Source organism: Diadema setosum, chromosome 1, assembly GCF_964275005.1.
Source record: "Diadema setosum chromosome 1, eeDiaSeto1, whole genome shotgun sequence".
In the NCBI taxonomy this organism is placed as follows: domain Eukaryota; kingdom Metazoa; phylum Echinodermata; class Echinoidea; order Diadematoida; family Diadematidae; genus Diadema; species Diadema setosum.
Window position 1 is genome coordinate 10,976,324 of NC_092685.1, and position 22,067 is coordinate 10,998,390.

At 38.6% G+C, this 22,067-nt stretch overlaps 2 protein-coding genes across 2 annotated transcripts; one reads left to right on the forward strand and one right to left on the reverse strand.

Annotated features, from left to right (window-relative positions):
* Positions 1-3,318: 3,318 nt before the first annotated feature.
* Positions 3,319-12,032, forward strand: LOC140234101 (ATP synthase subunit s, mitochondrial-like). Its single transcript, XM_072314184.1, has 5 exons — positions 3,319-3,506; positions 4,864-4,958; positions 6,330-6,538; positions 7,146-7,308; positions 8,074-12,032. The coding sequence occupies exons 1-5, from the start codon at positions 3,486-3,488 to the stop codon at positions 8,246-8,248; spliced, it is 663 nt and encodes a 220-aa protein (XP_072170285.1). The 5' UTR covers positions 3,319-3,485; the 3' UTR covers positions 8,249-12,032.
* LOC140234111 (AP-5 complex subunit mu-1-like) lies at positions 11,841-21,697 on the reverse strand. Its single transcript, XM_072314190.1, has 12 exons — positions 21,560-21,697; positions 20,105-20,243; positions 18,975-19,076; positions 18,118-18,188; positions 17,650-17,728; positions 16,812-16,952; positions 16,302-16,439; positions 15,817-15,943; positions 14,370-14,823; positions 13,610-13,817; positions 12,942-13,038; positions 11,841-12,449 (listed from the first exon to the last, which is right to left on the reverse strand). The coding sequence occupies exons 1-12, from the start codon at positions 21,625-21,627 to the stop codon at positions 12,361-12,363; spliced, it is 1,713 nt and encodes a 570-aa protein (XP_072170291.1). The 5' UTR covers positions 21,628-21,697; the 3' UTR covers positions 11,841-12,360.
* Positions 21,698-22,067: the final 370 nt, after the last annotated feature.

Consider the following 22,067-nt stretch of genomic DNA (forward strand, 5'->3'; position numbering starts at 1 on the left):
TGTCCGATTTTGGGGTGTTTTTTTTTTTGTTTTTTTTTTGTTTTTTTTTTGGGGGGGGGGGGTTACCTTTCACTGATACATGTTCATACTATTGTTGCTTTCACTCAGTCCCGGTATTGGGCTTGGGTTTCCTTTAAGTCTGAGCTGAAGTGTTTGGAAAAAGAAGATACTGACCTTTCTAGTCACATGAAAATGTCGCAAAAAGCTATAGACGAAAAGTGTATAAAGGGACCGGATAGGCGAACTATAGCTTTCTGTTACAGAAATCGGCATGTATAAAACTGCAGTACACGACAGGACTTATAATCTCAAATACATGGAGAGTGCGAAGCTAATGTGCTCTGGACAGAAACATCGTTATCTGGTTCATAAAAGTCTTGGAAAAGTCTTGTAAAAGTCTCAAACGTCCGGACCTTAAATTATATCTTTTTAGTAGGAAAAATCGGGAGTGTAAATTTATACATCAATTATTTAATTATTATTTTGTTTCATATTTTTGGACAAAAATTTATCCGCCGTCAGTTATTGGTTGAAAGAGCTTCACCATGATTAAAAGCATTTTCAGCTATGCCAGAATGTTCTCATGTTTGACATTCCATGGCGTACTATTTGCAAAATGACGTCACTTTTATGACGCCATTTTGCAAATACATGTACATTTGTATTATCAATTTTTGCAAAATAATGTCACAAATCAATTATGACATCACAAAGCAATTCTGACATCTCTCGCAGCTTCACACCGTCAAATTAAATGTCAAATGTAACAATTAATTACAAAACAATAAATTTAGTTACCATCACAAAGCAAGGAGTCTGACATCATGCGTTGCTCAAATGAGTCGTATACGGTCAGTGTAGTATCCATCTACAACATCGCATCTACCACGCACGACTTTTTGCCTCATATTCCTCTTCTTTTGTTCAATTTTTTGATCCAAAATTTAAAACAAACATACTCTGCCAATATTTCTGGTTAAAGCTATTGGCATCGGTGCCTCTGAAAGGGCTATTCACTTTGGGGCTGTATCCCTCAGTGAATAGTACACATTGTATTTTTGAGTCACCTCCGCCCATAGTTTTAACCAAAAACTCTGTACATGCATAATGACCCGCGCTTAAATCGGACGGAATTTGGAATTCATGATGGGGACATGGAAAAAAAGATATGCGGTCAGATATTTAGTTTAGTTGACTTTTTCAAGGATGCATACCTGGTTACTGGTAAGGAGATTTTGTTCTCGTGATTATTAGGGCCTCATCACAAGCATTATGGCAAGGAGAAACAAATATACTTATTGCCATGTTATCCATTAAGCCCATAATTACGTCCAGCATAATAACGACATTAACAGACTATATTTTATGATGAGGCATGCCTGAGCAAAATATCTGCCCATGGACCTTTGAGTTCACTGTACAAATTATAAGGCCTACCCAGGTCATTAAAATGATGAGGAAAGTGGAAAATGGGATTTTTAAGACAAAATGAGTTGATCCTTCAACTTGCTGTGAAAGTTGTTGTTGTTATTTTTTTTTTATTCTTCAATCTGTTTAAGCTATACTTGTGATGTATGATAAAGACGTCTACGTGCATTTTGAGAGAACGAATGAGAGAACGTAATATATGATCGATAACCATTTTGAGAACATAACCTTTAGACAAAAATCGCGTTATGTTGCAGTTGGCAATTCCGAAACGCATAAATTCCCTTAACTTTTATGTTGGTTAATCGGAACATTTTGTAACGTTATTCCGAAATTTATTGAATTCCTAAGATTCGTCATACCGAAAATGAAAGAAAGTCCATTAGTGCGAAGGTTCGTTAATACGAAATTAAAAGTTCATTACTCCGAACGTTCATTATTCAAGAAATGAAAAGAAATTAATAGTCCATGGGCCAAGACCCGAAAATGGGTTATTGGTACCACCTGAGGTGGCAAGTTCTATACTTGTGCAATTTTGAAATAGCATGGTATCTAAATTTGGTAAGATTATGACAATGAGGTATAGATGTGGAAGACCTGATTTTCATAATTGCCAGACAAAGCGTTGTCATGGTATAACCACAATGTATACTAAACCTTTTGGAGCGAACTCTTTACACAGTATATTATTTACTAAATTTGTATTTTATTTCAAATTTTGTATATGATGATCTATAGGTGTAGTTATATAGGACACTCTTTGTGTTTGAACCCGACAAGGCGTTGCCATGGCAACTGCACACACGCACACACACACACACACACACACACACACACACACACAAACCCTTTATCAAACCTTGGTTTCTTTTTCATAGAAGTCTGAGCTGCTGGAGCGGAGTAATTATATATGTGATAGTTCAAGTTATACCAATGTCATACCTTACAATCCTAAACATTGCACTTACACAAAGTTAAAACTGAAAAGACATCATTTTTGTCACGGTATCGGATTCGTAGTGAATGCAGAACTATTAGTCAACAACGATAGTGAAATCATCCGGCACAACGAAACAATGCTGCAATTCAGCATAGAATAATGTCTTTGCATAAATCCAAGTTCCGTCATGGCTGGCCCTGGGTGGATAAGAAAGGTTTAGGCCTACCAGGGAGGTGGAAGATCTTTCTTCCACCTCCCTGCATTTTCATACTTGTCTAGTGTACATGAGATTTTCACCCAGTTGTTATGAAAACTAGGGCCTATACACATTCCCTCATTGTGTTACTGGTATCTTCCAGAATCCAGGGTATATTACGGTGTTACTGAAATGGATTATTCCCGTATACAGCCTGCTGAGAAAGTCAATGCTCCTTCATCGCGTTAGAAAATTTATGGTTTTGCAATAAAAGGGATGATATAGTTTTGGGTGAGATCTATGGGCTTCAGAGGCATTTCCATTTTTTCTCTTTTGTGTGTGTGTGTGTGTGTGTGTGTGTCAGCTAACATGAGAAACCCCTTACTAGTACACTGTATATGAAATATGAAGAGCATACAATTCTAAGAGGAATTTAAAGTTTATCTGATGAAAATTGGTTTTAAAATAGCTGATATATCCTCCCCCCCCCAAAAAAAAAAAAAAAAAAAAAAGAGCAATCCAAATAAAAGGCGGGACCCACCTTTTATAAGAATAACTCTGTTTTACTTCTTTTTTTTTCTTTTTTTTTTTTTGCGATACTTCAGCCACTGTGGTCCGTGCTCCTGATGGTGATCAATCCAGAGAAAAAGACCACAAACTTTTGACACCGTTTTAACACACACTGTGCCCTAGCGTCAATCTGTTGTTCGAAGGAGACACATTTGATGTTTTGGAAAGAAATAGATAGTATTAAGGTTGAGTCAATCATATGAATGATTGAAATGTACTGTAAATCTAAACGAGCTTCCAGCAAAAGCAGACGACGCGACACTGACTGCAGTCGACGTCTCTTGTCTCGTGTTACAAGTCTCTGTAAAATACTTTCTGGAGTTGGAGCGAAGTCGTATCTTTCAACTGAAAATGTCATTTCTTCTAAGCCGGGTAAGTGATAAAAAAAATCCCCTGAATTTTCCTTATTGTACAGTCATTTTGTTGCCATTGAATTCTTTTCACAGTATTTCTGTGCAAACGCAGCTCAGTCAGTGAACAGCTGCAGCTCTGGTCAGGTATTGTGATTGTGCCCATTTCTCTAGTCCGACGTGTATATATTCATGTCAGGTACAAAAAAAAAATAAAAATAGAATTCTTGTTGCCATAATTAAACTGCGTCACATTCGTTCATGACCGTATGAGCCATTCATATCAAAACTTTACTTCTGACTGTGTGTGTGTCAACATTTATAAACCTAGACTCTACTTGTTTTGAATTGTCGCGAGCCCATAGTCTAGAAAACTACCAAACAGTTTAGCATCAACTGAGTATATTTAGTGTCAGGTAGTAGTGAAGAGATGGTGATTGAGAGTCGAGTCAAAGGGCAAGGCTGCAAGACATAGGGTTAGGCAGTTTGACATTATGACACGAAAATGTATTAGATTGTATTACCAAAAACTGAAACTAGATCTACACCTATGTTTGAATTATTCATGGCATCATGATTCAAAGTTACAGCACCATAATGTTTCCTAGACCCGAACTCATGGGCTCCGCTCCTCTCCACACTGTAATTCCAGGATTCAAACCCAACTTGCTGGAATTCTAGTTGTTTGTTTTGTGTGTTTGTGTGTTTTGTTTTGTTTTTTTCTTTTTTTTTCTACAGAAAGTTCTCAGATGACAGCAGAGTCTTCTCTACAAACAAAGGGAATCTCTCCAGTCCTGACATGTTCACACTTGCACTTTCATTACCATGGTTACTGCAAACAACCTAGTCTAGGCGTTCTATCTTTTACACTCTGCAATGTCAGGTGCATTCAAAGTGGCCATCCTGTAGCTTAGCCTTTGGTTGGTCTTTCTAAAACGCAATAATGGAAGTCTAGCACAGTATATACTCTGACAACAATTGTGCCTTTGTCAATGTATTGGAGACCTTAGCCCGACCAGACGCTGTTGATACGCTGTGCGAATACTTAAAGCGACTGGGCTGTGTATAGTTATGGAGACCTTTGCCTGAACAACTGCCCCCCCCCCCAAAAAAAAGAGAACATTACAAAGTATTTATTTACCCCAGTCCTATGTCATATACCGGTATGAGAAATTAGAAATCACATGAAATGGTTACGGTATCACTGGTCTTTGTACAAATGAAAACCCTGTGTACAACATCTATGGGTACCGTACTGGTCTACACTTTATATGCAAGTTACATTTCTGAGTGCATGAAGAGGGCCCACACTGGATTGGAGAATGCAGGCATGTGACACGTTTTAATTGTTGTTGTTTTTCACTCCTTTTCACATTAAGCTTCCTGTCAGAAGTGTCCTCTGTCAAGGCTTGCCTTCACATCAGCAGTATGGGGTCCGGTCCCTTTGGGGTATGCTGAATGCAGTATTCAACCAGTGAGTCATACTTTTCAGTGTGGTAAAATAATAGAACCGGAATTGTAGAAAGACCCCCGATTAGGCATGAGTATCACACATATAGGTGCAAGACTTGGTAGGTCTGAATGCAGCTGTTGTGCATCAGGTAGCATCTTTTTTTTTTTTGTATGTGGCCTATAAAGAGCAGGGACCAAGAAGGTACTAGGCGATGACCCTAGCTAGTAGTAGTAACTCCTTGGTGCATCAAAGGAAAACATCATCATAAGAGTTCAATTCAACAATCATTCCATTTCTTTTTACAATTTACTGTACTGTAATGGAATGGATAGATGGACTCATTTTTTTTTTCTGTATTTGTGTTTACAACCCCCCCCCAAAAAAAAAAAACAACAACAACAAAGTGGCATACATGGAAACAAATTAGTGTTAATAAGTCACCATGACTTGCTATCATAAGCCTATTTCTTTTGATAATAGACAAATTCGTGACTTTCCAATATAATTTAATTCTCTGTTTTTTTGTGTACATATTAAAAAATTCATTAAATTACTCTAAAACCAGAAACCTTCACAGCATGAAACCTGCAAATTGCCACTGGCATTCAATGCATGGCATAGAAAGCGAAAAACTTTTGTGTGTATTTACTTTTGTGAATCTTGGCTCCTCATGAAGTTTTTGTGAAAGTTTCACGACTACAAAAATGTCTGGTTTTACAGTAATTGGTGGCTATAGTTCTTTCTCTGCTTCTCTTCAGGATCTGCAAATAGATAGTTTCTTCTCAAGATTAAATTAGTTTCTCATCGGCATAAAGTCAAAGTTATGATGCTAAAATGTTTGAGGTATTACTCCATCACATTGTAAGTTAGTTATTGTGTAATAATCTGCATAAGATGAAGGACAATACAATGGAAATGTTTCTTCCCTGCAGCACACACACTCCTGTCCTAAAAATGCACTTCAGCTGAACTTAAGTACTGAAAACAGTTTTGTGCTTAGTCCTCAAGAACTGTCAGTAGAGTATCCCAAATATATTTGCTTCACTCATGACGGTTTTTATAGATTGAATGTCAGAGGCCAAAGATGTGCCTTTGGGTTTCTGCAGAATGTTGTAAAGCATGCAAATCCATGTCCTCATAGTGCAATCCTAACTGGCAGTCTCAATTACAATTGTATAATTGTGTGCTAATACTTTGGTGATAATGGATATTTTAGTGGTTTTCTTTTTGTGTGTCTTAGTTCACAATATATTTACACAATCACATTATCAAAAGTGCTAGTGTCTAAATACAGTGAACAATTACCTGTGATTTTTGTGTTGTGTTCAGTTAATCTTTGCCTTTGCCAGCTAGTTCGGTTAATAACCTGTCATTTTTGTACAATGACCCCAGGGTAGACAGATCGAGAATTCGTGAAGTTGGCCCGGACAGGGCTGCTGCCGAGTGGTTGCTCCGTTGTGGTGCTGCAGTGAGGTTCAGAGACTTTGAGAAGTGGACAGAAGACTACAACCTCCTACCAGCTGGGGGCAAGGATAAGTTGAAGCTAGTGGAGGTCGATGCCACAGATTCCTGCGTCATGCACATAGGATTCGAGCATTTCAGTAAGTTCTTGGGTTCAAGGTGATTACCCATATTTGCACAGGAAAGGAGGTGTCTTGGAGGCAAATAGGCTCATTGCAGATGGCATCACCTCTCAAGGGATATGAGCACTACATTGTAATATTCCAGTAATGTCATTGTGTTTATTATGTATATTTAAAGTGGTAAATGCCATAAAATGCTATTTTAAATTACTAGACATGTGGACTGTTTGAGAAAATAAGAGAGACTGTGAAGACCTGCAAAGAGCACTACATATGTATTACTTGTAGCAAAGTGCAGCTGGCTGGCTAGCAATGGGTATGTACCAGTAGAATTTGGTTCCCAAATTAGTGTCAAACTGACCAAACACCGTATGAAATAAGTTAATACAGGATGACAACTGAAAAAAAAAAACAACTACCACCACATTGTTGATGTTTATCTCATCATGTGATTACAGAAATTGTTTGTGTGTTGTAGAATGAATATTATATGTCAGTTTATGTCAAGGCCTGCACACAGATTGTACTAGGATTAAAAAAAAAAGAAGAAAAGAAGAAGAAGCATCCACCACTTTTTTCACTTCTCAGTGATCACTGCATTTGTATTCTTGTTCCCCTTCAACAGAGGGAATTGACCATCTTAGATACCTGAAGCTGCATCACTGCACATATCTCCAGGATACATGTGTGTCAAAACTGATCTATTTAAAAGACTGTTTGGAGGAGCTTCAGATCAGCAGCTGTGGTGATGTCACAGACAAGGGTTTAACGAACCTGATTAATCTCCAGTAAGTTTCATGCTACGATATTTGGACCAATCTGTGCCACTTTGTCTGTGGTTTGGCACAGCACTGCATACTCCCTGCTTACCCTGACAGTTCAAATTCTTTATCATACATGCTTGAAACTTGGAAATTTACTTACGTTTTGTAATATCCAAAGTTTGGTATTTGGTTCACACAACACTGCATACTCCCTGCTTGCCAAGATAGCTTGAATTCATACACATACTTGAGAAAGTTGGTCACCTTACTTGCTTATTATGACATTCAAATTTCAAGCACTATGTTGACTACCCTGTTAAAAAAAACAAAAAACAAAAACAAAACAAAAACCTGTATAAACTTTCACCATTCTCTGAGTGAAAACCATCTATATGAACTACACGTATTATATCAAGAAATTGATTTGTTCCTGGTGTTGTATGTAGTGATAAAATCTTTAAAATCTAGTCATTGCACAAGGTGATGTTAATTGCTCCAATGCTTTGAGAATAAAAATGTGCATAAAAAGGAGCACAGAAATCAATAAAGTTGATTGAGATTGTTTTGATGTGAAAAACATTTACGTATTTTCTTTTTGTCTAGGAGATAATACCTAATGAGCAAAAATGTAATAGCAGTGCATAAAGACAACCTTCATTCTTTGTAGTTGTATTGAAAGCTTGGAGTGGTTTAAACACTAATGACAAGCAAAGTGAGGAAAGATCTGGCACCAAAAAGTAAGAAACTACTACAATTTCTGTATTCCAATCACAATCTGTCCCATGCCAGCAAACTGAAGATGCTGTTTCTCTGTGACCTGCCAGCCGTGAAGGACATGGACGGTGTCCTGGGCATCCTGGGCCCAGCCTTGCCACATTGTGAGATCAGATACTTGTCCCTGGAAGGCCTAAAGGACCTTAAGAGACTTGGCAAAGAAGGCATACGGGAGAACACCGACACGTAGTCCCTTTGCAGTTTGGGGAGGGCCTGTCCAACTGTCACGCCCCATGGTCTGAGATGAAAGTGTTCAAGGGCCGACACGATCATAATTAGGATTGGGAAACTTGCCCTATGTCAGTGGTGATCTGTGTTTGGAAAGTGGGACACTTCTGATAACTTCCATAGTGAAATAGACTTGTTTCTATTTGCTTGTCCAATGTCAGTGGTGATCTGTATTTGGGAATTGGGACACTCTTGACATCTTCCATGGTGGAATAGACTTGTTTCTATTTGCGCATTCTTCAGCACCCGATCATCAGCAAAAAATGCATGTTACATTTATGAAAAACAGCTGAACTTCCTTGTGTAACTGGTATCCAGTTCTCTTTATTGCTGATAAACAAAAATATGAGTTTTATCAGAGAAATCTTACAGATTTGTTGACAGGACAAACATGATATAAAATATTAGATATGCACAGAATGTGTCGAGGGAGTACTTGTCCTAAATATTCTGAACAAGTACTCCTCAGCTTTGATTTTTTTTTGTACACATAAAGCACCCTACTGTAGCCCACATAAAGATTGTAAATGGTCATCAAGCCCCACAATAATTTCCTGTCAATCTTTGATGGATGAAAATGAAACCCACTTATAACCACAAAAGTGACAGTGAAGAACATGACTGTTCATCTTATGCATATCAAATCTGTTTGGAGTTATAAAAGTAGAGCGTGCACTGAATTTTCTTAAGTTCACTTTTGCATCATGTACATCTAAGATCCATTTGTCATCAGCAAAGAAGATATATAAATCAGAATTTTGTAGAATAATGGTTGGTCAACAAGCTAAAAGCTTTTACAGCATGCAGTGATATGATACGATGTATCTTGTACCACATTACATCATGGGTAACTCTTCATGACTTTTTTAAAATACATCTTAATATGCTCTTGCATGCACACCAGTTTGCTTTTACACACTCTTTGGTCACATTGAATGCACAGTGTCTCGTGGCTATCATTATATCGATTTTGGAGTATGTAGTATCTCTGTCTCAAACTGAGTTCAAAAAGCTTTCAAGTCATAATGCCAGAGGAACATATCCAGTGTTCATGTAAATACTAAAGATGAGGTGCAAAGGTGAAGGCATCATCCCATGACGTTGGATATTCCCCTGAAGTATTAAAAGGTGCATGTCACATTACCTTGAGCATCAGTTTTGGTTTGAGGTTAGCTATGAAGCCTGGGTATTTACCCGTGCTCTTGGTCTCTGCTTAAAGTGGCATTTAGTCTATAAAGATGCATTTGCTGAAAATAGATCAGTTTTCTTTTGTCCTTTCATAGCATCCAAGATATGGCTTGAAGTAGATATGTATGAATCAGGTCAACTGTCTTTCATATTATACATATCTGACAGAACAGCAAGTTAAACAAGGCTAGTTCAGTTCACATTTTGAAATGCGAAGATACAGTCAACCTTGCATAAGTCGAGTCTGTTTGGACTTAAGAAATAACTTAGTACTACAAGAAATTTGACTTTTGAGTATTCAAAATCAACAGAATATAAAGAGAAGAAGACTTGAAAAGACCTTTGACTTGGGTAATTATTTGACTTATGCGAGGTCGACTTAAGCAAGGTTGACTGTAGAGCCTGTTCCTCCTGCTCGTCGGTAATTTCTTGGTACTAGTATGATAGGATTTAACAAGGTTTGATTTTTACAAAGCATCAGCAACAACTATTGCAAAGTGTGTGTCATTCAGAGTATTCAATATTACCTGTTGTGATTTTAAGTTGCAGACATGACATAAGTATTAGTCCCTTGTATGGAACAAGAAAGCCATCCTGTATGCCGCATCAATACATGTTTAAGAAAATGACAGGAATATATTGAGACAGCCATTCTAAATAAGATATAGATTTGATACTACAAATTGTACTACTCTACAGTGCCCTCCCGGTATAACGAATGTGGTTATAACAAAACTCTCATTGTAAGAATTAAGTTATTAATGTGAAGTTAAATTATTGTCTTCTAGTATATCTTTATATACTTTATTGTTCAACTGTAACAAAATTTCAATACAAGTATAGCGAAAGAAAACTGCCGGTCCTGAGGAATTCATTATATCAGGAGTCGCCTGTAATGTAGATCCTTTTCACATAACTCAGGGGTGTGAGGGTATAATTGCAGAAAAACATCTTTAAAAATCTGAAATCTATTTTTTTTTTTTAAAGTCTGAAGTGCCTTTAACTATTAACATTTCAAGGCACTTGAACTGCAAAAAGTCTGAAAAGTAGGCTTTGGGCAGAGTAAATAAGTCTGTGATCAGGTTAAACTTAATTCTCACATCCCTGATAACTGTACAATAGATCTTGCATTCTGTGTACAAGAACAAGTCATGGAATTGCACTGTCCAACCTATTGCCCACATTTATGCATTATTCACTCTTTTGTGTGTGAGTGTGGGTGTTGATTAAATCAGAGTCCCCTGGCAAGCTGGTAGAATGAGTTCAAATCAAAGAGCCAGGGGAAGTAGCCTGTTAAGTAAGTTACCTACAGCATTTTAAAACATTAGAAAAATATAAAAACAAAGATGTTTCTTGAATTTTCGTGATGGTGTCAAATTCACGATGCATAATGCAAGAATATAACATCATGTCCTCAATACATACCCAGCTCCATGGAGAATTGTTTTTACACAATGTAATAATGAGACTGAATGAAAAACACAAATGTGCTCAAGTACTGTGCCAGCAGCATCAACAATAAAACAATTTAAAATAAATTTGACAAAACAATATACAGTTAAACTCGCCTAAGTCGACATCGCATATGTCAAATAATCGCGCAAGTCGATGATTTTAAAAAGTCCCGATTTTTCCCCATTGACTTACGTGTAATAATTCACTCACAAGTCGAATTTTGTAAGTCGAATACTCGCCTAAGTCGATGAAATTCCAAGAACACTTTCACGGAAAAACCATTAAATTCACTGTGCCTAAGTCGAATAAGATTTTATTGTGCAATAAATCACTGTCAAAATCACGAGACGCCAGTTTGTGTTTACATAAGAACTAGCCCGACCAGACAGGTGACAAAAAAATGATCTAAAGTATCAAAATTCAAAGCGATCGCATGCGATTGTTGAACTCTCTTCGTGTTTGGAGGTCCGCTGGTACAGTCCAGTCGCGCTAGCGCTACGTACGTACGTACAGCGCGACTGGGCTGTGTATAGTCTGTGTATGTTTGCAGTCTGCGCTGTGCAGTGGATCGATGAAGCTGCTGAGTTTTCAAAGCGGAAAGTAGGGGGAAAGTTACGGGCACAGGTAAATCAGAAGTACACCTCTACACGCATTTCAAGCCACGGTATGGTAAACTGGAATCAATCACTGCTCAAATATCGTTCATATTCACTTCCCCAAGGTTTAACGAGGGTGTAAAGTAATCCGACCTGTGCCAATGCTAATGCACTGTCCATACAAAGTTAGCCGCGGCGCTGCCGGGCGACCCGTGCTGCGGCACACCTCTCCAGCTCTAGGCTCCAGAGTAGACAACATCATGTACATTATACAATAATGTACGTGTGGTGTGACTGTTGTTAAGTCGATTTTTTTCGACTTACGCACAAGTCGAAACTCGCCTGAGTCGATGTGTTTTGCTCAGTCCCGAGAAGATCGACTTATGCGAGTTTAACTGTAGTGTCATTTTCCTAAGACCTGTAGTGTATAGCAATGTCTTATTTACTTAAGCAAAAATTACAGAAGCAATTGCAAGTCAGTCACTTACACTTGCTGTCTGTTGTGAAGACTGGTGTCAATTATCATGTAACACTGATCATAAATCACAAAACAAGTTTGTTCCTCAGTTACAACTGGTGAAGATGTAGGCAGCAGTCTGGGCTGCTTTTTTTCTGAAAGATGTACTGGGCATGCTCTACTGTGTGGTGGGTGCTTGAGTGTCTGTGACGTTTGTGATTCTAACATCTCTTCTACACCATTGACTCAAATAGCCAGATCAAATAAAATCAAATACGTGTAAATGATACTACGCTGTGATGCAGAGCCAAACCATGCCAGACATCTGGGGAGTACAATTTGTTCTGTGGAACGCAAAAGAGAAAGGAGTTCGGAGAGTCATGTTTCCTGATGTACTGGGGGAAGGCAAGAAAGTACATCTCCCTGTGAGTTCCACACCTTGTATTCCATGGTCATGAACTCGCGAACTGCGGATTTAATGAAGAAAGAGTCGAAAGACACAATATTACACAAATGCTGCATGAAGTGACAAGCGCATTATAGAATGTTTAGTACAGAACTTGTGTTCTGTACTTTGTGCAGTCAACAATTTAAACTAATCTTACTGAAATAATTTGAACAATGTTTTATAGAAATCTAAGATGATTGTGATAATCACCCAGAGAGAAAAATGCAGGCCTACTTCATGAGAGTTAACCAAGAGCTTGTTCTTGGAAAGTACAGTCCATCTCGTGGTGTATTAGGTACTGATTTTCAGGCTTAGTGTACTGCATGCCCTGCCATATCAAATCATCTCCAAAATACTCGGGTGCAAAACTGGTGCAAGACAAAAAGCTCATCTCCTCTTTACGGAGCTGGATGTGCTGGACCTCTTGTACAAACTGGTCAGCAGATGGGCAGTTGACCAGATCTTTGGGTAGCATGTTCCAGTTTGTCTCAGAGTGGACACCTCGGCTTACCTGCTGTCACCTTGGCTTTTGAGCTTGGTTGGACCTGCACTGACTTTACATCCACTTTACATCCACTGTGTGTGTAGTCAGAAATCTTGAAGTAGACCTGTGGAAAAATAACACAAGAACAGATGTAGAGTTTTATTGTCAATCAACTTTAATATTCTTTATAATCGCTGCAAACATGGTGGATCATCATGCATCATGGAACAAATTTCTCTACAAATTTTTATTAAAATGTCTGGATGTCATTGGTCTTATAAGATTTAGTTTAAAAATTCAAATTGATTTCTAGTTACTTTCATATGGCATACATATATATGAAGTAATTATTCAGCACTGCTGTTGGAGACTTGCATTACATGCAGGACAGTTGAGTGTTCTATTCACTAAGCTTGAGTTAGCTTCTGTCCAAGTTGTCTGTAGTACGTGATTCTCATTGGCTGTTGGCAAATTCTAAACACTATTAAAGTAACTCGGCTTTCAAAACCTAATGACTTTGTCCTTCATGATGGAAAGTCAAAGACCCTGCAAAGTCCTTGCTTAGTGCTCACAATGAATATGCTCAAGGACCATCCCTTGGTCTACACTAGGGCCTGGTCCAACCAAATGTTTACTATCCAGTGTGTAGGCCTTTAACCCTAAAGACTAGTCAGTATATCTGGCACCCTACTCACTAATGCATAGGTATTGAGTCCCACGCAGAAAGAGTCCTTCTTGTCGTCCAGCTCATCCCGGGATCCAAACTGGACACTGGCCTTGAGACTGGCCTCCAGCGTACGGGAAGGCAGCTTTTGGCCCAGGTTCCAAGCCAATGTGTGCCTGTCTTGAGACAAAACTACACTCCCTATGCTTGGGTTGACATCCACTCCTATGACCACACCCCTGTAAGGTAAAGACAGTTTGAGAAATGTATGAGGGGGGAAAAACAAGGTACTTTGATTCTTGCGAAATATGATTTTTTACATGAACAGTCAAATACCATGATTCCAAGCATAATATTGAATGCAGTGTATGCAAGAAGTGTTCTATTGTCTATTTTTAAGGTATCATTTTTTGGCCATCAACATCCACTATAAATGTTGTTATGACTGTTTTTCTTGTCCGTCATAAAAAAAGCATTGACCACCCAAATCAAATCTCATAAATGGCATAAAACTAAATTTGATATAAATGTTACACTGCCCATGAACTGCTCTAAGAAATGTTCCATAAAATGTGCAAAGGACTTCTTTTTCCAAAAATGGTATCCATTGCACATTATCATATGAATATGCCAGGCAAGAAATCATATTGAAAAAAAAAAAACTAACAAAACAAAACAACATTCTAGCAATCAAGCTACTCAAAGTTTCTTTGGGGAGAACAAACAAATGCAAGAGATATCAACATGACTCAAATATCATTCTCACATATAAAGTTCAGAGAGTTTCTTACCTGTTGAAAAATGGAATTTGTACCTCCAGGTATTCAAAGAAATTCCTGACATTGCCACTGAGCTTCACCTTGACCTTCACTTCCACTTCCTGTTCATCACCTGTCATTTCATACGCCACCTTGATTGGCAGTTCAGAAGGCGTGGCCATGGACTGGAATGACAACTGAGAAGGAGTAGGTGATGCTGACCTGTCCGAAGTCGGCGTGATTTCACGGATTGTCATCCCTCTTGTGGGAGTCTCCTGGGGTATGTCCCTGTATGAATAGTTTGTCGACCTTGTGATGGAAGTGGGCGTGGCAGATCTTGCCATGGAAACAGATCCTGGTCGAGAAGTTGATGCTGGCGAGGTCATGCTCGAGGACTCTTTTGGAGCAGTGGCTGTGTAGTGGCAGAGGATGAACATCTCGGCAGGAGGATTGAAGTGAAACTTGCGCACGGTTGATGTAAGTTCACCTGCAAGTGTGGACCAAATCATGTTACCTGTGATCATTGTTACAACGAACACGGCTACAAGATTTCATTGTTATTGCATTTTTCCAAGTATGGATATCTCAACATGCATATCTATGGCACAAGTCACTATATATAGCAAGCTGAATTTCAGAAACACATAAGGAAATTTCATACATACAAGAGGATTTTGCTGGTAAAACTGTCATTTTATCCCTTACTTGATCTGTTCATTACAAGAAGATTGAAAAATGCTTCCCATAACAGCTCTTGGAGGATTCTCTTGTACATAATACACACACACACACAAACACAAACACACTACACATGTTGCACACTTGAAATAGAGAGTTAACACTCACTGTGCAGTGCATGTACAGTTGTAGACATAAGTTATGTGTGCAGAATACAGCACAGTATCTGCTGATTTAGGCACCTGGTTATATTGAAAGATAGTGCACTGTATACGCCAAATATTTCGCGAGGTTTTTATTTTCGCGAATTTTGCGAGTCGGCTACTATTTGCAAAATTAAAAACGTGAAAATATTCACTCTACTGCCGATATGAATGTGACGTATCCGTATACATTTCTCCGTTCAGTACAGGATTCCATGACTGCGACTTTAACCACTCGCGAAATTGTTGGGAAGTCCTAATTCATGAAAATTTAGACTTGCGAAATATATGCCGTATACAGTCACTGATTCCTTGGCTTATTAGCAGACACTTCCACTCCTGTAGAGATGGTAGAAATCCATAGACAGCTTGTCCCTGGAAATGAGTGGAATGTCCCCAGAATGTTTGCAGACCCACAAACAGATCGAATATTCTTATCAAATAATCAGATGGTTTCCCTATTATAAGTTAATAAACGCACAGCACAAATTTGCTTTTCAAAATACTCTGTACTTGACATAAACATACACTAACAAGCCAACTCTCTCACACAGGGGGTGGAGTGTTTTCTTTTTGAACAAGCACATTGTGGTACTGACCTGGCTGGACATTCAGGGGATCTGATGCTGCAACACAAGGGTGTATGACGAGGTTCTCAATGGGGGTGGAGTCCTGGGGGACTGTCAGGTTGACGGTCACCTCTGGCATGGCACCTTCCAGTTCAGCCTGTATCAAAGCAAAGCATTCCATTCTTAACAGATCATCCCATTCACTGTTGCTTACTCCACCAACGAAAGTGGCTCATGCAATCTTGCTTTTCCGTACGATTTACAACATTCTCCCTAAGTGGGGTTCCTAGGTTTTGGTGATGAACTAGTATTCCTGGCTAATTTCTGAGTTACGAATGATATCCCCAAAACACTGAGAATTGTAACAAACAAACAGTACACTATCATTTAATCAAAGTAAAATGCTGGAAAAGACCAGAATAATGCAATGTCCACATTATAGAATTCATTGTCAAATTATCATACAGTAAGTATGCAGCATTGAACAAATGAGCAGCAATTATACCGATATTTACCTTGCATGTGATAGCACCAAACAACTGGTACACATCGTCAATGTCATCTCTGTTGTACAAGACAGCTCTCATCTCCTCTGTGATGGCAAAGTGAAGCAGAGGTTTGCTCTTTGGGACAACTGGGCGCCATGCCGGTTGCTTAGTTGAAGAAGAGTGTTGATAACACCACCAAGGGTTACTTTTACGAGACATGTCAGGAGTGCATAACCTAAAGTCAAGTAGTACTAAACCTTCATTTCAAAACTGTCTAACAAATTATTAAACACACTTTGCAAAGCCAACAAGATGTCTGCTGGATCACTATGCATCTTAATCTGAAGTAAGACTGTCGACTAAATGACAATGTGTGATGGCATCGGTATATAGGTTGCTTGCGTATGAACATTCAATTGCTTCTTTAGTGGCCAATTAATGCAACTCTCCAACTCATTTAATCCCATTCACAGATGTCTGAAAGTCGCAAAGATTATAATTTCCAAAGATAGTGGAAACGAGTGGCAACCAGCATACCTTTGAATGTGCAGAGATGGCTTGGCTGCAAACCCTGCCACTGACTGCAGCTTTTACTGTGGTGGGATTGGAATCTATAACAGTACCGAAGGGAGCAGCCTGGCTCAGGAAGTTGTTCAACTCTTGGAGTTTAGGATGGGTCTGCAAAGAGAAAAACATTCATAGCTACAGAGACTCCACATTTATTTCAAATGTAAATCTTTAATGAATCACAACATTATTTGCATGTTCATAAGCACAGTATCTCTCCATAACTGCTGATCACAAAGATTCATAGGATTAACTTCATAAAGCAATTAAAAAAAAGGCCTTGACGGCAATACTGCCAACAATTATGTGATATTTCTTCTTCTTCTTTTTTTTCTTTCAAATCCTGCAGGACAATCATTTTGATTTCCTCATTCAGTGATAATAACATATTTATAAACCAAGCACACCTAGCAACAGTCAAAATTAAATTGATATCATAAAATAACAAATCATCATAGCTTAGAGACAAATTTCTGCTAAAATGGTACCAGCATGTTTGCCATTAAGATTCTACGCCAAATATTTCTTTCTTTGAATACCGGTACCTATTGTTTGAAGAGAATCTTGGAAATCATTACAACTCTTTATATATAAAAAATTATGGCAGAACAGACCACAAACAACAAGAAAAAACAAAAAAACAAAAAAACAATTGTAATCAAAATAAACATGTTTAGCAATTCACAAGAAAAAAACATTATTCCATTCAACATACACATTCGATCAATAAAGGAGAACCTAAAGACATTTTCAAAAGTTAAGCAGTTGATGTTTGTGGTTTTTGTCAAAACAAAGATGGCTACATTACCACATCTAAGTGCCTTGGAAGAGAACCCAAGATGTCTGCCAGTTGATATAGCAAAGAGAAGCCTACAGAGACACCAGGTCTGCGGAAAATGAAATAACGACACAATTAGAATAATAAAACAAACAAACAAACAACATAGAAAGCTTCTTTTCAATAATACATCCAAGCTTCATGTTTCTTCACACTATAAATTCATTATTACATTTATAATGATTTTTCAAAACAAAACTTGTGGTCTGAAAAGAAGTTTTAGCATTATGATGATGCCTTCCATAGCCTAGGGTCACTGTAAAACGGATGGGAAGCTCAATAACAAACATCTATGCTGGTTTCCGAGAACAAAGGCAGGGCTTGGGTCAAAAGTGGTTCTACCATCCACATACGACGGTTATCATTACGTTACAGAGTAGGAATGACATCATGGCATAGAACTACTTTCGATTTCTTTCCTTGAAATCAAAAACTTACATATCAATGAGTGGTGGCCTTGCGGATGTTGAAGATTCAACGAGTGGCAAGCAGCAGAACAGGAGGCCATACTGTAAAATAGTCAGAAAGAGAGAAGAAAAAAAGAGTTCTCATAGACAACATGTGTGTGCTGACTTAGGAAAAAGCTATCAAATATGATGCCAGCTCATTGAAAATAACAATTCTATACACAAACTTGAATTGACCAAGGAGAAGATGCAAAAGCGAAGTTCAAGTGCATATCAATATGGGATAAGTGATTGTCTGAACAATTGTTCTCAAGGGTTACTTCTTGATTTTCTGTGTTAACATACAAACACACAAGGGGAAGGAATGTACATGTACCTGTAAAACCTACCAGTACGTCCCTACATACCTCCCCCCCCCCCCCCCCCACACACACACACCCCATTGAAGGGATGGCTACTAGGGTGATTAAAGCTTTTACAAGTACAATCCTTGAACTTAACTGAGAAGGCAAATTCTATCTAAAAGTCTATGGGCATGTTCAGTTGGTTCTTCTTCTTCGCATTCTTCAGGCTGGGGGTAGTGTCTCAACACAAGGATTTCAATAATTCATAATCCACCACTAGATGCTGTCCACCTGCATGAGTTTTATGAATGCTCCTAATTTCAAAGTGATTTCTTACCAATCACTTCCTAGCCGATCATTAAGAGTAAATACATTGACAGTTTTCACTCTCAAGCTGTAGTGTTTTACCTGTATGTCAACAGACTAGATTTCACTAAACATCAAAAGTCAAGTGGAAAGGTACATACACATGTATCTATAAGGGTACAAACGTTAAGCATAATTATGTATTCAATGACAATCTCGTCCCTTCTCAAGTTCTCACCTTCTCGACCATTATGACAGGCCAGAGTTTCCCCTCTTTTGTTGTCACCTCAAAGACAGGCTTCTGGAAGGCTTTGTCACAGCTGTCTCGTGAAGCTATAAACTGTCAGGGGCAGGATGAAGAAGGCACAGAATGGACATGTGACTGGTCCTTACCCAACATCACGATACAATGTCATCATAGAAAGACACATGTGAACACTTCTGACACAATCAGACTCAGAACAATATATCACTGCTCAATGCTATCTTTCATCCACAATGTATATCAATCTACCAATATCATTGCTTACTTTCATACTTAAAGTGAAAACATAGATCTGGTAAGGGTTTGAGAACCCGTCTTGCATCATTTCATATTTGCTTGCAATATATCAAAAGAGTCTACCAAGAAACTTATCTGGCTAACGCGATTTGTTGGGATGAGGAGTTGTTTTGGAGTATTCTGAGATCAAAAATAGAAGTTGGTATACCAACTTTTATTCAAGAAGGATCCAGGCCGACTCAGTCTCAGGGATAACTCGGCCCTATTTCAGAGAGTTTACACGTTCATTTTGTATGTGCGCCAAAGAGATTCTTTGATGCGCCGCGCATTGTACCAACTCAGCCCAAAACTGCGACCAGCCATAACGTGAAGCACTCCCATAGTCCAATTAACACTGTATAATCCAGAGGGAAAACACAGCCTGCCGTCAAAGCATGGCCGAGTTGTCCCCGAGTCCGAGTTAGTCTGACCCCATTCTGAGACTGCGACTCCAGCAAAACCTCTTTGGTTGATATTTCACATTTTCCTTGTTACCCAGCAAATATCTTGCTATTACAGCATTATTCCACAAATTTCTTAGGCATACGTTTACATTTTGGAGCAAAATCCAACAATTCTGCAGGCGTACGAGAACTACCTTTAAAATGTACCCCCATGCCCAACCCCCCCCCCCCCCACACACACACACACACACATACACACACAAATCATAATCATGGCAAAAATCTGACATTTTGGGAATTTTCATCTTGGAAAAGCCATTACAAACCAACACACTAGATCAGATGGATACAACTTAGGTTTGTAACAAAAATGAAAGAAAAGCCCAAATGCTGATCAAAGCATGATGCTTGCATGCCTACTACCTTGTTGGAGGGATAGTTGAAGCCCAGTTTATCCAACACATTTTGGTAGAGAACCTCCTCATTCGGCACTCTCACATAGTCACCGTTTTCTCGGCTGACTGCAAAGATCCTTGCTCTCCTCTCCACTGTGGGATATTTTCTGTAAACATCCATGGATATCATACATCGCAGAGTTATATTCTTCGAATGAGGACATGTGAGAAAATATCACAATTTATTAAACTCGCATTCAAGACCCACCACTGTGACAAAGTGAGGTATGAGTATTTTCCCATTTCAGACAAAAAGTAAGATATTTCCATGCATTAAAAGAAGATATAAAATGTATACACAGGGGGCAATATTTGTACATAAATTTTTGCAATTATCAGTTGACCCATGAAATTAACAATGAAAAACACCACAAATCATACTGCAAAAACAGTATTTGACTTTTCAAAAAAATAGTGCCTCAGCATTTTTAAAGTTCTTTGTTTCCCCTTACATATGATGAGGGGGTGAAATGTAACCGTAAGCTGCCTGGATGTCATATTCATTGATATTCTGATACCATGTACTGGTAATCATTTTAGAGTGATGCTATGACACATCTAACTCAGCATGATGGCATATATCCAGAAGGTATTCAATAGCAGAACTCATAAGGCAAACATGTTAAAAGATTTCAACACATTTATGCTCTCTTTCAAGGGCTTCCACACATATCAACATGAAATGACTTCACAGCACATAGAAAGGCCTCATCACGAGTCTTAACTGGTTTTATTCATATTTCACTATTCTCTTTCAACGTAACTTTCTGGAGAAACATACCATTGGAATTGTAAAAGCTTTCAACTGCTTATGATTATGAAACTTCAAAGACATTTTGGTTGGCTGTTTTCAGTTTGTTTGGGGAAGTTTTGTTTGTACCCCCTCCCCCCAAAATAACTCTAACCAGAGTCAAATTTTCCTTCTCTACCACTAGTGTATTTTTGCTTTTTATTTATGCCTGTGAGAGTGACATACAGTCACCTTGCTTAAGTCGGCCTCACACAAGACAAATAATCGCCCAATTCGAAGGTCTTTTAAAGTCCTCTCCTCTTTAGTATTTATATAATTGATATTCTATTATTGCTTTCAATCCCTCATAAGTCCAATTTTTTCTAAGTCAAAGCTATTTCTTCAGTCCAAATAGATTAGACTTACGCAAGGTTGACTGTACACTTTATAGACCATGAATGGTAGCCTGACCAGACGCCATGTGACTGGGCTGTGTAAACTTTTATAGTTACATACATGTATATGAGTGGTAAACTTTCAGCCACATTTTGGAAATTGGTAGTCAAAAGCAACTGCACGATACTGTTTGCCAAGAAAGATAGAATAATTATCTATAGTATAGTCATCATACTTGTACATAGTCATACATTTCAAAACAGATGTAAAGATCAGCTTTGCATGTTGTGAACACACCTTGAAAATACAACTGCTTTTGGTCCATTCCCTGGCAGCGGGATGATCCACACAGCACGGAGAGCCATTTCATTTGTTTATTTTGTTGAGCACCCAGAGATGCGGAGCTCTAGCATGCCCATCCAACATAAATTACAACTCGAAATTCCAATTGCTCTAAAATGCCTACGGTATACTACAGATAGACGTCTTTAATCTGTCACGTTTGCAGAGGAATTGAATTTTCCGACTACCTCAAGACCTGATAATAGTGATATCATGTCAAGCAAAACAATGATGTTGTGTTACAACTGGTTACTGGTGTATGATGAATCACAATGGCCGAGTTAGACTGTCAAACTAAGATATCGTTTTTATGGACCCATCAATAGCAATGATAGGGACTGAGATGAGTAGGGCATCTCTCGACCGACGCCCGTGGAGCCTTGTGTGCGGTCCGGTCACGCGTCGCGCTGTTATCGGGGCGCCAGGGCGAGGAGGGCGGGAGAGCACCGGTTCACTGGGACTG